Raw genomic sequence first — 14,074 nt, forward strand, 5'->3', positions numbered from 1 at the left:
TTTAGTCAGTCTACTACTGTGTCCATACAATGGCAATTTACAGTCATCAGTAATAAATAAAGGCATCTCACAACTGACTGCAGATCAAGAATACAGCCGCGCAAAATAAGGCTGCTAGCTTATGATCTTCACATGTGGCGTTTGTGTATAGTTTACTTTATAGCTTTCTTAGCTCAGTTTTAGCAACGCCACAGTAGAAAGAAAACAGTCACATCTTGCCATCTGCACGGCGAGATGTAAGTGCGAACTATAAGCCTGCAGTTTGTGTTGTTCCACTAAAGATATGTTTTGGTAAATAGTAGAGATGTTTGTGTCCATACAATGGCAATTTACAGTCATCAGTAATAAATAAAGGCATCTCACAACTGACTGCAGATCAAGAATACAGCCGCGCAAAATAAGGCTGCTAGCTTATGATCTTCACATGTGGCGTTTGTGTATAGTTTACTTTATAGCTTTCTTAGCTCAGTTTTAGCAACGCCACAGTAGAAAGAAAACAGTCACATCTTGCCATCTGCACGGCGAGATGTAAGTGCGAACTATAAGCCTGCAGTTTGTGTTGTTCCACTAAAGATATGTTTTGGTAAATAGTAGAGATGTTACTTACCACTCTAAAGGAATGTTGCGAGTTCAGCATCAAACCACATCTTTTTACTCTCCAAGAGCTGTGTCCAGCGTTGAAAAGATACACCAATGTTTACTCTAGTTTTGCTTCTTCTGACATCGCTTTTACATCCCTTATATCGCCTCTCAAGCCAGGATGTATTATTACAGAAGGGGTGCCCGTCCCTGGCTGTTTAGCAGTGAAAATCTCTACAATACAACACATAGGCATCTTCGACGTCACATCAAACGTATGAAACTTCTTCATACTGTTGATAGAGTTAGTTCATTTTTTGAATATTTTAAACTAAAATTTTGTCCAGATCTTATATAATGCACCTTTAAAGTAAAGCAGAAAAGAAAAGTCAAAAGCTATCTGGGATGCAGATGTAAAGAAAAGAAAAAACAAAAATGTTGTCTGTCTGTAACTTATGTTGCTGCCTGTCTTTGCCAGAGTTTTTTCTGTTTAAAAAAGGGTTAAATTAAAACAATTTTACTAGTATAAAAGATTACTTTTATGTTTATGGTATAAGAAAAAAAATAATGCTGTGTTTCATAACATATCAGTCAAATGTATTTTATTTACATACTGGTCTGGATAAATCTGAATTTGGTGAATGCACCCATGCATACAGAAAACCGTAAAACTCCAGCAGATGCCCTTCATTATCACAGCATACGATATGCAACTATGTGCTTTGCAAGTTACAGACAGAGCATTATACCATAACACAGGGACAAGCACACTGTGTGCACATTAAACACAGCCTTGCACTGCAAAGGGTTTCCATCTGTATACATGTTCTTTAATTAAAAGCTGAAATACTAATCATTTTGAAATCCAATTAATAACTATGTATGAATTTACATAAGGTATAAACCACACAACAAATGGGATTGATATTTTGGAGTATGTACACACAACTACATTTACAATAATACAATTTGTGAAAGCCTAAAAAGTTGTTGGTATTGTCTTTTATAACAAACTGCACTTATAATAACAAAGCACATACTGTATAATAGAAAGTAAGTGTTGGTTTGCAAGTGTCAGAAATCAAACACTGATTCTGTTTGACACGTTTCAAGTATCTGAAGAAAAATGACCACGGAGCGTTGAAACAAATTTGGGAGGCTTCAATAAAAGATCAGGGTAGAAAAGGTGCTACACTTTTAAACCATCTTCTACCAAACAGATCTTGTGACAACAAAAGAAAGCTGCACTGTTTCAGTCCACACTGTGCTATAGAGCAGTTGCAATACCAAAAACTTGGATTAGACCAACAAAAGAAGGGCTAAACTCACTCATGTTGATTTTATATTTTGGGATTTTATCAGATTTGGAGCCAATGGGAAAACATTTTTCTCGTCCTTTTTTTTTTTTTTTTTTTAAAACCTCTAACCCTCAAAGAAGTGTATACCATCTCTGATATTTTGTTGATCAAAACAGACACAAAATGCACCCCTGGCCATATGTTTTAACATCAAGAAAATAAAAAAGCAATGGCTTGTGGTTAAAAGATCAAAGCAAGGCAAACACATACTCTTAAGTGAGAGAACGATCCTCTCTCCAGGAAGAAATGAAGCGAACGTGGGCCTCTCAGCATTGTGGCTGGAGGGCTGCCAGTTAGGTGGAGGAAGTAGATACATGCAGGTTATAGTAACAAGGTGATGGAGTGAGAGGGAGGCTAAGAAGACGAGGGGGTGTGCTGCTGGGATCCGCCCATGACATTTCGATTCAGTCTTTTTATTCATGGACAGTCGAGAGGGAGATCCCACTGTTCTGCAGACACACAATTTTTTGGATATAGTTCACAGACTGGCTTGGAGGGGTGGCAGCGCAGGGGGTGGGGGTGGGGATCAGCGAGAGCCCCGGCAGAGTTAGGGGATGTCACAACAGAGTCAGTTCTCTTTGAGATGATTTTCCCTCTTGTTTTCATTCTGCCTTTCTCTGCTCTGTCAGTCAGAGTCTCCTCAGATTGTGCTCCTCTGTGCAGGAGCCTTTCCTCAGGGTGATGTCGTCCACAGCCATCTCGCCACTCCGACCACGCCCACGCTCCCCCTTCAGGATCACCTGGTGAACAGCAGCAACGTGCACACTGAGGTACTACCACAGAGGAACGAAGTGCTGCTACATGATGAATGAGGACTAGCATGCATTTCTAATTAAGACTGACGTCAATGTTACATTTTTATGGATCCACTCCTTTAAAAATGCAGCCTGCTGCTCTAATTTATTTTTCATAAATAGGAATACAAACATTTGACATACTGCCAAAAGTGCCTGTGGAAATAATCATTTAAAATGCTCACTTTATGAGTGAGCTTCTTCTCCTCTGATATTTTTACTGTGGTACTTACACTTTCCAGGCCAGTGCCCCATAATGTGATTTGGGTGTGCCTCCAGCCATTTCCACCTGTCCGGCCCCAGACTGCTGGACTGTACTGCTTTCCTTTCTTCACAAACACTTGCAGCATGCCCACGTGGTGGCCTGCCAACTTGTGCCGGAACGACAGGCACAGATTGCCGTCGTTCCAGGGAGGGGTGAGTGGAAGGACCAGCCGTGCCCCTCGCCCAGTCCTCTTGTTGCCTACCTCGGGAATAGTGAGGTAACGTCCACCTGGGGAAGTAAGTGATAGATGTCATGTTCAATTAATGAAAATAAACTGAATGGGGCACCCAGTAGATCACTTGGTAGAGTAGGCGCCCCATGTTCAAAGGCTATGTTTCAATTCCGACCCATGGCCCTTTGCTGCATGTCATCCCTGCTTTCTCCCCCTTTCATGTTCTTTTTGATATATCTGATTAAGGCAAAAAAAAGCCCAGAAAATAATCTTAAAAGACAAAAAACTGAATAAGCATCTCAGTCAAAATGAGCAACTTTGAATTGTGCTTATCGAACACTAGACTGCATCTTGAAAAATAAACAATAAACAATGTCCCACCCTGCCATAAAAATGGGCCGCACTTGTACTTTTTTTCTAAATTTAGTGATATTTAGAGACTGTTATTGTAAAGTCTACTGCCAACTTCTAGCTAACTAGCTGCTAGCTAGCCAGGTCGAGGTTTTAAAATTTTAATATCAGTCAACATCAAGGAAAGATAGAGAAGAAATGGGCATTAGCCAAACTAGCACCTGCACCATCAGTTTCCCATGGGATATCAGGAACTGTAATATCCTTTGATTCACTGAAACTGGCCAAATCCTGGACAGCACCATTCAACCAATTATACCATTACCATTCAAATTATAAAACAGCAGACAACATGTAAGAGGACACAAAAAATAACTTAACCCCTGTGACCAAGTTAAAGGAGCTGATGGGATTATCTTTCGCTGGAATTGAACACTGGTATTTACACAATGTGCATGACTTATGTATATTGGTATGCTTCTTGGACTCTAAATTGCACTGAACTAAACACAGTTCACCTACACTAGTTTCAAACTAAGTGAGTTGAGAAGCAGATTAAACAGAAAAAATGTGACACAATTTCTAATAAATTAAACAGACTGGTTGACCCACTCGAGCAAAACTTTAACTATCTGCATGGCTCAGTTCCACAGGCTAAGTGAAAATATGCTGATTTAGTTTATTTATTTATTAAGGTTTTGGGATATCTGCGTGAAAGGTATTTGCTGCCACCCAGTAGAAAGTGCTGAAAGGAGTTTAAGCTTTGAAAACAGAAACAGAAACTTGTTTTTTCCAGAGACAATATCCCAATTTACTTAGGCCAATGTAGGTCAACTGACCTCACATTGAACAGTTTTTTATTGGATCTTCTAAACAGTCCCTACACAAACGATTGGGTCTGTGGGTTTTTTTAAAGACTGATTCAGTCTACGTTTCTTCAGTCTAAGCGTCTTAAGACTCTACGTTTCCTTGAGTGTTTGCATTGCAAACTTGCAAATGCAATCCTTTTTAAAGCTCTTTGCAACTTAATTAATCCACTCATCTTTTTTTGGATGTAGGCACAACAAAAAACTGAACCAAAACATTTGTACATATTAAAAATGATTTACGTTTCAGTGTAATTTGGGTGAAGCTACCCTTTAACGTGTAGGGTAGGTAGGTCTGTCTGTCTTACTGTCTGTCATAGTTGAAAACAGGATAGTTATATGCACATCGCATAGGTGCAAGGCTATCAAAAAACAACTTTCATGCACAGTGTGCAGGCGTTACCTTTTTCCCTCATGTCTATTTGTTATAGCACACAAAAGTATAAAGTATTTCATCGAGTTTCCAATATGTGAAAGAGAAAATATGAAAAAATATACGACTGAAAAACACTTGACCCACTTATGTTTCGTCACCTCAAAGTACAGCCAGTTGCCGGTGGCACATTATTATTATTTTTTAAATTAATTCATGCATTAGTAAGTCATAACAGAGCTATATAGTGTTAAAAATTTAAAGGTGAGAGTGCTTCTGGCTGATAGCTGATTAATGCTGATGTATTTTGCTTATCTAGCAGATCCGTGCAGGGCTGGTGTTAACCACAGGGGGTGTGATACGTATCTGTAGGCCACAGACGCTTTCTGCATAAGTTATGAGTCTCCTCCAAATCTGTGCCAATCCTTAAATGGCCATGAGTGTTTGCCAGTGGCTGTCTATCAAAACAACTTAAAGTAATGAACAGTTAATAGTAACACGCTTCACGTCACACTGAAGAAGTATGCATATTCATAAATAAAACACTATTCAGATGTTCTGATTGAATATATTCACCAAATGCTACTGCGAACTGAAATGTTAAATGGAATTACTCTCACTCAGAGCTAAGACTATGATTTACTGTAAATGATTTTCCAGGGAACTTAAAGGTCTGGGCAAAAATCTTTACTTTCTCTAATGAGTGAGCACAAACTTGGCTGAACTGAGGCCTCACTCAGAGTGTCTGGAAACACACTAGTAACTGAAAGACTAAGCCAGCTGGCAGAGGAAGCCAGATGTAGTTAGTGTTGCTTAAACAGTGCCAGTGTGCTGCACTGTTTAGGCTTCATAACCCGTTCTCTGAGTACTCTCAATGTAATTCATCACATTTTCTCCTCATCTGAACCCCAAGAAAAACAGTGTCGTGTTCCCATTTAATGTGAGCCACAGGTATCGCTGACGGGTCGCGTAATCCACTTCTCATTTGCATCGCTTTGTAGAGCAAAGCACTAATCCGCAGAAAACACAAACTACTTCCCTCAAGTAATTTTCATCTTGACCTGTAATTGAGTAGAACAAAATTGAGCTGCTTAGATTGTCTGACTCTCTGTGTGTTTGCATACGTGTGCATGTCAGTAAAAAGATGCAGCTATTCTCATTTCCATTTACTGACTATACAATAAACAATTTCCCTGGTGTGTGCATGAGTGATAATAGCCTTTCTATTACCTGACGGATCAGGCGTCGTCTCCCAGTGCAGGTCTCCATCTTTGTCCCTGATCCAACCACAAAGACCGTCATCAAAGGAGCAGCTCAGATACCCAGACGCTGAGAAGAATAAAACACACTTTTCAGAGAAGTGGAGAACACACACACACATGCAAAGAGGCTTCCTTCTGCTCTCTGTGATTTGCAGGAGCCCTGCTGTGTGATTCTATATTACTGGGAGCAAGTAGACTGCTGAAGCCCCTTCCTATAAGCATGATGATACAATAAAAATGTAAACATTTGCTTTAATGTTGTAATCATTGAGGAAAAATCGAGTGGAAAAGGAGCGGCATAGATTGCAAGTAGAAATGCATCCATCTAAAAATAATCCCAAATATTTGTATGAGTTGCTAGATTCATTACCAGCTGTGACAATGTCACAACAGCAGGTATGAAGCTGGCTTTTTCCCTTGTAAGTCTGTGTGCATGTCTTCATGATAAAATGTGGTCCCAGAGACACCAAGTGCAGCAATAACTACCACAGAAGATGTCCTGAGTATTTTTTTTAGGTCTGTCTGTCTGTCCATCTGTCCATCCGTCTGTTAGCAGGGTAGAAAGTAGGGAAGGGGCCATTGGGACCCCAAATGTATGCCCCTGGCTCACGAAACTCCACAGGTGTGTAAGTGTGAAAATTGGTGTGGTCTGAGCAAGGGGGGCAGAATGAGGGGGTTAGAAATTAAGGAAAGGGGCCATTGGCATCCCTATATTACGCCCCTGGCTCACAAAGATTGACAGATGAACATTTGAGATCAAATCAAGGTTAAGTTCAGAGATGGGTTTGGGCCAAGCAAAATGGGCTGGAATTAGGGTAGGACAAGGAAAGGGGCTTTTTGATCCCCCACTCTATGCCTCTGTCTCAGAAACTTTACAGACGTGTAGCTGAGATCCCAATAAAAACCGAATTTGAAGATAGGTGTGGTCTGACCATGGAGGCTGGACATAGGGTGTTAAGGGGAAGGGGCCATTGAAACCCCCACTTTATGTCCCTGGCTTACAAAACTTTAAAGGTGTGTAATTGAGATCATAACAAAGGCTGAGTTTGAGGATGGGCATGGTTTGAGGGAGGGGGCCAGAATTACAGGGGGTAGAAAGTGGGTCAGGGGCCACTGGACCCCCCTCTTAACATCCCTGGCTTATGAAACTTTACAGGTATAAAGCTGATATCAAAATAAAGGTTGAGGTTGAAGATGGGTGCAGTCAGAGCAAGGGGGCTGGAGGTAGGACAATAAAAGCTACTGTAGGCACTATTTGACCTGGCTCACATTTCAGGGTACAGATCACTGTATTGTGGCTGGAGTGATCTCATCACAAGATGGTCATTATTGTAGTTTATCAGTGTATGTGAATGAGAGCGACTGTTTCTACACATCTAGGCTATTGTATGCACACAGAACCCCACACCTTAATAAAAATACATTACAGTTACAACAGAGAGCTGTAATATTCAATGAGTGATGATTTCTTTCCCAGCGATGATGCCAAGACAATAACATTAAGGCAATGCAGGCAAAACAGTTGCAGCATCATCCATGCATTGCTGTACAAATTGGTTCAGAGATAAGAATAACATCCATCATTTTGTCCCTGAAATAGGTTTTCCACAAAACACTTCTCAGTTCATTTTCTGAGCCAATGAAAACGCCTTCTATCTTGACGCCGCATAGCAAATGATGCACTGTGAACCAAAATAATCACATAACTAAACCATTAGGCAATTTAATCTGCATACCATTGACATCAATAAATCACATCGAGCAAATATGACAGATAAAATGCTGTCTCTTTACAAAAGCTAGTTTCATATTGTTGCTGTAAGAACTCTACACTGAGTGCTATGGTGCATTCTGAAGCACAGCACTGATGTACTTCAAAATGATCAATTAATCATTCGAGCAATCAAGCAAGCATAATGTGAAAAGTGGAAAAGTCTGGCAGTGTGTTCTGGGCTGTGAGCCATTTTTTAAACGGATACGGCCAGATGTCATGTGTCACCTCCTGGTGAAGGGCCTATCAAAACACATCTGGTCACTATAATATCTTTGCCTCGGCACCAACCACTGCAGGAGTTGATTGTCAGTTTCATTTTGCCCACAGCAAATGTGGCTCGTCCGTCATCATTTGAGGTCTGCAGTCTGCTAACAGCAGGGCTGTTGCTGATTGTCTCTGTCAAATGTGCTCTGTTTACCTGGGTCGTCCTTGGCTTCATCTGCCGTGTTGCCAAGCTCAATGTCAAAGTCGATACCAAGGACAGTGTTCTGGCCGTGGTTCCGAGGGACTGAGGAGAGAGGTGAGAGACACAGGTTTAGATAAAGGATTAACAAAGGTATTATATTTGCTCACTGGCATCCCTGCTTGTGGCTATTGTGTGGCTTTGTGTCATTACACTACAAGGACTCTGCAAGGATAAATCAATGTCATGGTTTAGTGGCTGCATACCCTGAGCTAAGCACGTTAAACAGCACAGAACAAGACCAGAATACCTGAGAAAATCGGCAATAACACCAGAAGTCAAATGTGAATCATAACAAGGAAAAGGCCGATGGTTCATCTGATGCAATGTGCGGGCAAATGTTGTTGCCACACAAACTGGAGCTGAAGTACATGTGCACGCACACGCACACACACACACACACACACACACACACACACACACACACACACACACACACACACACACACACACACACAGCCAGCCCTTAAATAGCCTCTTTCCTTCTCCAATGGGGTCACACTGCCCAAAATACTATAAGCCAAGTTGTCTTATTACTGTAAAGGTCGACTGACAAGTGAAGCACAGAAAGTTCCTCTCTTACTTTTAAAGTGGCGAGCTTCTTTTGGCAAAACGTGCTTTGGCTCCTTTTCTCTATTTGAATGAAGATTGTCTTCACTGTTTTTCAAATGCTTTAAAGAGGTTCCTCATAGAGAAAATCTCCAAAAAACAAAAGTAAAACATCATCATCTTACTGCATTTTCAGATGAGACAAGTCTGTGGAATTTAATAAGACAAACAATCAATAAAACTATTCTCTGCATCCCAAGCAGATTCTGTCTCCTATGCTGTGAATGCGCTGTAACCTGCACTTGAACCGTGTCTCCCCCAGACATGTGGCCCCTCCAGTCAGCCTGAGCACTGAAAGGGCCCATCCCCACACTGGGTCACAACCACCTGGCAGACTGCAATGTAGTCTGACAGTCGAAGGAATCTGACAGCAGGAAGGTCACACTCACACCAGGCTCTCCAGCGATCCAAGGCATCCAAGTCTATGTGTGTTTGTGTGTCTCTGTGCTTTTAAGGAATGAGGGTCTCCCCCCGCCCCTTGATTGCCTGTGCCCGGTCGTAAAGTAGATATATAAAGAGTAAATACGGCCATATGCCAATTAAGGGAGCTGAAATTTGAACACTGAGGCTATAAGTATAAAATAGTTGCGTTTGCCTCTGCTGTACTGATGGGATAGATACCTTGTTTAATTATTAAAATTCAGGCAGAGAGACTGTGTTGTGTTTTTTGTTTTTGTGCCATTTTGTATGTTAAAAGGTCAGTTTAATCAAAGTACAGTACAGGTACTATCAAAACAACTGTGTATAAAAATGTAAAGACACATCTCAATTGCCACAAAAAAAAGATTTTTTAATACAACAAAGCATGTGATTTCATTGTTGCTGCTCAAATCATTGAAAATGCAGATAATATGACACTCAACACCAACGTGTCTTTCAAAGAAAGCATCCTGGTTACTTGTACGATCCACAGACTCGCTGTCAACAGCTCTCATGTGACCTTTTCCTCAGTAAAAAGTAGTTTAAACAAAAACATTTCACAGCAAGGTCAGTGGATTATCACAAGCAACAGAGACACTGTTTCTCCAAAGACAAATTTCTTGATGTTTTTCTAATGCATTCCTTTAACTCCATTAACCTTAGTCATGTTAGGGGAGAAATCTCATATATCTCAAAATTTCAGAACATGAAACTGTAACTTAGTGCGTGGGTAGACACCGCCAGAGGTAGGTTTGTAATTTGTGGGGAGTGACCCTTTAAACAACTTATGGTGCATTTGCTCAACAACTATGTTGGGACCTTGTTATTTTACCTCTTGACCTTTTGTGGTTCATTTCAGCCAACTATTTGGGAGGTCAATAAAAGCAGCTCAAGGGGGATTTGGTTTGTTCTGCCAAAGGCTGAGCAATAACTTATCCTTGACTCTTATGTTTTGGTTTTGAGACAAACACAGCATACTTCTTTCTTTTTTTTTTAATGCAATGTGACTTTGCCTTTTAGATATGAACTTTCCCTTTGTGTTGACATATTGTTAAATCATTACATTCATGTTACTGTTTGTGGGTTAAAACCTTTAATCTAAATGCCAACTTGGAGCTTAGGGAAAGAAAAGAGAGAATATGCTGAAAGGGTTTTATAGAAAATTTGAAGTTGACAAGACAAGGTAAGTTTTTTGGACTAGGGCACCATCTTGTGAGAGTTGTGCTTGTTAACTGTGCCTGCTACACAGGTCAAGCAACATTTTTTGGACAAATTGATCGCAATAAACAACACCCTGTTCATACCTGGTATTAAAATGTGTTTTGGTGACATCATTGTTTCTAACTTATTTTGTGTGTCTAGCTGCCCACTTGCTGTGTTCAGATTTAATTACTAAAGTATAAGTTACTTATTCTAGATGGTCAAAGGTTCCTGCACACTGTTATTACATCCAAACTTGCTTGGAGTATGCTCTCAAGTGACGTTAGTGGTTTTGTCAATACAGCTGGAGATGTCGCTGTCAGCAGAATTCAACACATCTCCTTTCAGAGAGAAAGAAATGATTGACGGTCAAAAGATTTCCTCCAACTTACTGTAAAATGGGTATGTTATATAGCATTTGTGCACTGTCACCAAGACAACCTCCCCTTCCTTTCACTGATGACGTAGTCCTTGTCGAAGACCTATCAAGACACATTAACGTTTACAGGGCACAAGATATGTGGTTAAGACCACCTTGACAAGTGGTTTGAGTGACTGGATCACAATGTGTCTTGGTGGATGTTAACACTTGAAATTACTGCTGTCCACTTGGGACTGGATCACCCATATTAATACCAGGTAAAAGCAAGCTCATAGATCCATGAGTTGGAAGCCCAAGACTGCATTACAGACCTCAATTCATGACCTCCACTCACATACCCTGACATTATCAGCTGTCTCGTTTTTGGACTGAGTGGATACACTTTGGTGATAGAGATAACAGAGCGCATATCTATCTGTCTATCCTCTATCTATCAGTCACAGGAAGAAAGTGTTAGCTTTCTACAAAGTAGAAGAGAGAAAAAAAAAAATCTAAATGCCAGAACCACTAAAGCTCACTGATTAGCACAATTCTTTAATCAATAGACAAGCAAATATAAAAATGAATCTATTATCTGCCTGGAAGCTGTGATTTCCTAGAGTTTTCTCAGCTGTGCAGCTCCAGATTTAGACTTGACACAAAGACACGAGATTGGTATCTCCTTATCTAATTCTACCCATTGTATTGAATTGTATTCCCCAAAACATTGAACTAGTCCCTTAACTGTTTCTCCGAATTGAAAACAAGAAAAGGTAGGAGGTACAAGGTCTTCACTGGACACACTCTGACTTCGGTACACACCTCCAATTGAGGCACAGCTGAGGTGTTCTTCATGCCATGATGCTCTCATTCAAATGATTGCTATTTCCGTCTAATTATTTGAATAATCACTCAGCGGTGTCTCTCCTCCCTCCCACTCTCATCTTATTCAAACCATCTTCAGCAGCTCTGATTTCTAGAACTGCTCTGCCGTGGTGCGAACTATTAGATTGATGTCTCCCTCAAGCAGTGCAGACAGGTGTTAATGTAATCTTCTCTTCTCTTTCCTTTTTCTAATTATGTGATGCCATCTGGCAAGGTGAGTTTGAACCACAGTATCTCACCTCTTATCCTGTACTTTCTGTTGCATCTCGCTAGACATTTTTACACCAACAGAGCTGAATGTTAGGTTTTGGTTAACACTGACTTTTGTTGTGCCCACAAGCCAATGTGACACCAAAGATCAGTTGGGAGACACTTCTATTTATGTTTCTTTGCATGTTTTTGTGCACTTTATACAGTTGTGCATACATTCAAATAAGCCTCCTTCTGCCACCTTTCTGTGTTGCTGTTTATCATAATAATAATGTGCAAATTCACAGAAACTACACGTCTGAAGAGTTCCTGGTTAAACTGTTTGCTCTATGCAGTTAGAACTCAGGGGATACAATTAAAAGGATAAAGCTGGCATTTTTCTGTTGTTACTGCCAACAAATCCTAAAACCAACAGTATAGTATATAAAGTATTTGCCCATCACATAATACTCTCTCTATGCAACACATAGCATTTTAATTTTAACTTATTTGTACTGAATAAGTATAGAGAGGGGTGAGAAACAAAAGGGCACAAATGATATGTTAAATGTATGAATGTGGTATGAATGTACATGTGTCTCATGTATATGATAGTATTGATGTTTTAGCCTAACACCACCCTCAGACAGTATATTGTATACTATCTAATACATCAAGGTATCAGTATTTGTTAGGCATAGATTGTAAGAAAAAACCTCATGGTGGAAAGCATGAAATCAAATAAAGGTAATTATACAAAAGACGTATACAGAGGAGTGAGAACTGGAAGGATGTAAATGACATTTTGCCACAAAATAAGTTCTATGTATCAATTAAAAGTTCTCGATGAACTCTTTTTACTGCCAAAAGTGTGCGTGTGAATTTTAAACAAATCCAGTTAAACAGATAGAATCTGTTTACAATCTGAAAACTAATTTTGTCCTGAACTGATTGTTTCAGTTTTAACATGCCACAGGGATCATCTCATTTAAAACTATTATGTAAAGGTGCACGTGAGAAGAAAACAGCAGATGATTGCATTAATTATTACCTCCTCAAAAAGAAATGATCTCAACCACCTCTGATTGCTGCAGCATTTTCATGATTCAATTCCATAATTTTGTTTTGATCGAGAACGTCAAACTAAAACAAAGACTGATGATGCATTCTGAATGTAATTGGTGTCACAGACACATGCTTGGCAGGGAGCGTGGTGTGACATGTGGATAAACAACAGTCTGGCTGAGAACCAGTTTGTGTTTGTTAACTGAAGCCAGAAAGATAATTACCTTGAGAGAGAAATATTCTTACCTAAACACTTAGCACGCTACTGCAAACTAATTTATCATCCTGTAAAAATGGGAATTACTTCTTCTCCAGACCAAATTGTTATATGGGGGTGGATTTAGCTTGATTGAGATCATGTTAGAGGGTTAAGTGTTACACTGAGACAACAACTTGAAAGCATTAATACACACAACTCACACTGCCTTACATTGAATCTGATATCAAAATGACTTTGATTTTAATCATTTTTACCAGTTTACATTAAAAACAATCTTAAAATGTATTTCTAAATGTTCAGCACCAAGACTTGCATGTTGTTAGCTGGAAGATAAACTTTGTACGCATGGGAATTGACTGCCAACTGCTCAGCACCATGTGCGCACATATTCATGTGTTTGAATACAAAATGAATATGATAATACACATCATCTGTCGGGGCAGACATCACTTTTGATTCCCCAGATGGTGACATGTGTCACAATAAACACAATGTCTCAGGATTCAGATGAAAAAATATGCAAATATGCTCCAATTTAGCGAGCAGAAATTGTCAGAGAGCTAATGAAGATGAATCCTTAGACAAATAAGCGTCAAAGTCTTTGACCGAAAAGTAAACAAAAGGGGCACCTCACTATCAAACATAAAAAAACACAGATAATAACCTGCTATGCAACAAGTTCTTATTTTTTTTGTTAAAGCTGCTCTAATAGGTTAAATATCTTGCGTAATGTGTACTTCTACTGTATATGTGTAGTGTAATATGTGTCATGAAAGCTGTTACTCGTAATGATGAACCCACAGGGAATTATCAGTAAACATAGCTGTACAGAGTGTTTCATCATCTCTCAGCTTTTTGCATTGTTTTG

General features: G+C 39.8%; 1 protein-coding gene across 4 annotated transcripts in view; it reads right to left on the reverse strand.

Moving 5' to 3' along the window:
• Window positions 1-1,201: 1,201 nt before the first annotated feature.
• npnta (nephronectin a) overlaps window positions 1,202-14,074 on the reverse strand; it is a 62,826-nt gene continuing 49,953 nt past the window's right edge. For all 4 annotated transcript variants that reach the window (XM_042485954.1, XM_042485953.1, XM_042485952.1 and 1 more), the window contains 4 exons: window positions 8,213-8,302; window positions 5,989-6,087; window positions 2,965-3,224; window positions 1,202-2,677 (listed from right to left, as the gene is read on the reverse strand). In XM_042485954.1, the coding sequence (XP_042341888.1) occupies window positions 2,567-2,677; window positions 2,965-3,224; window positions 5,989-6,087; window positions 8,213-8,302 (560 nt within the window). In that variant the 3' untranslated portion in view covers window positions 1,202-2,566. The remainder of the gene's footprint in view (window positions 2,678-2,964; window positions 3,225-5,988; window positions 6,088-8,212; window positions 8,303-14,074) is intronic.

The sequence above is a fragment of the Plectropomus leopardus genome, chromosome 4 (assembly GCF_008729295.1).
Source record: "Plectropomus leopardus isolate mb chromosome 4, YSFRI_Pleo_2.0, whole genome shotgun sequence".
Lineage (NCBI taxonomy): Eukaryota > Metazoa > Chordata > Actinopteri > Perciformes > Serranidae > Plectropomus > Plectropomus leopardus.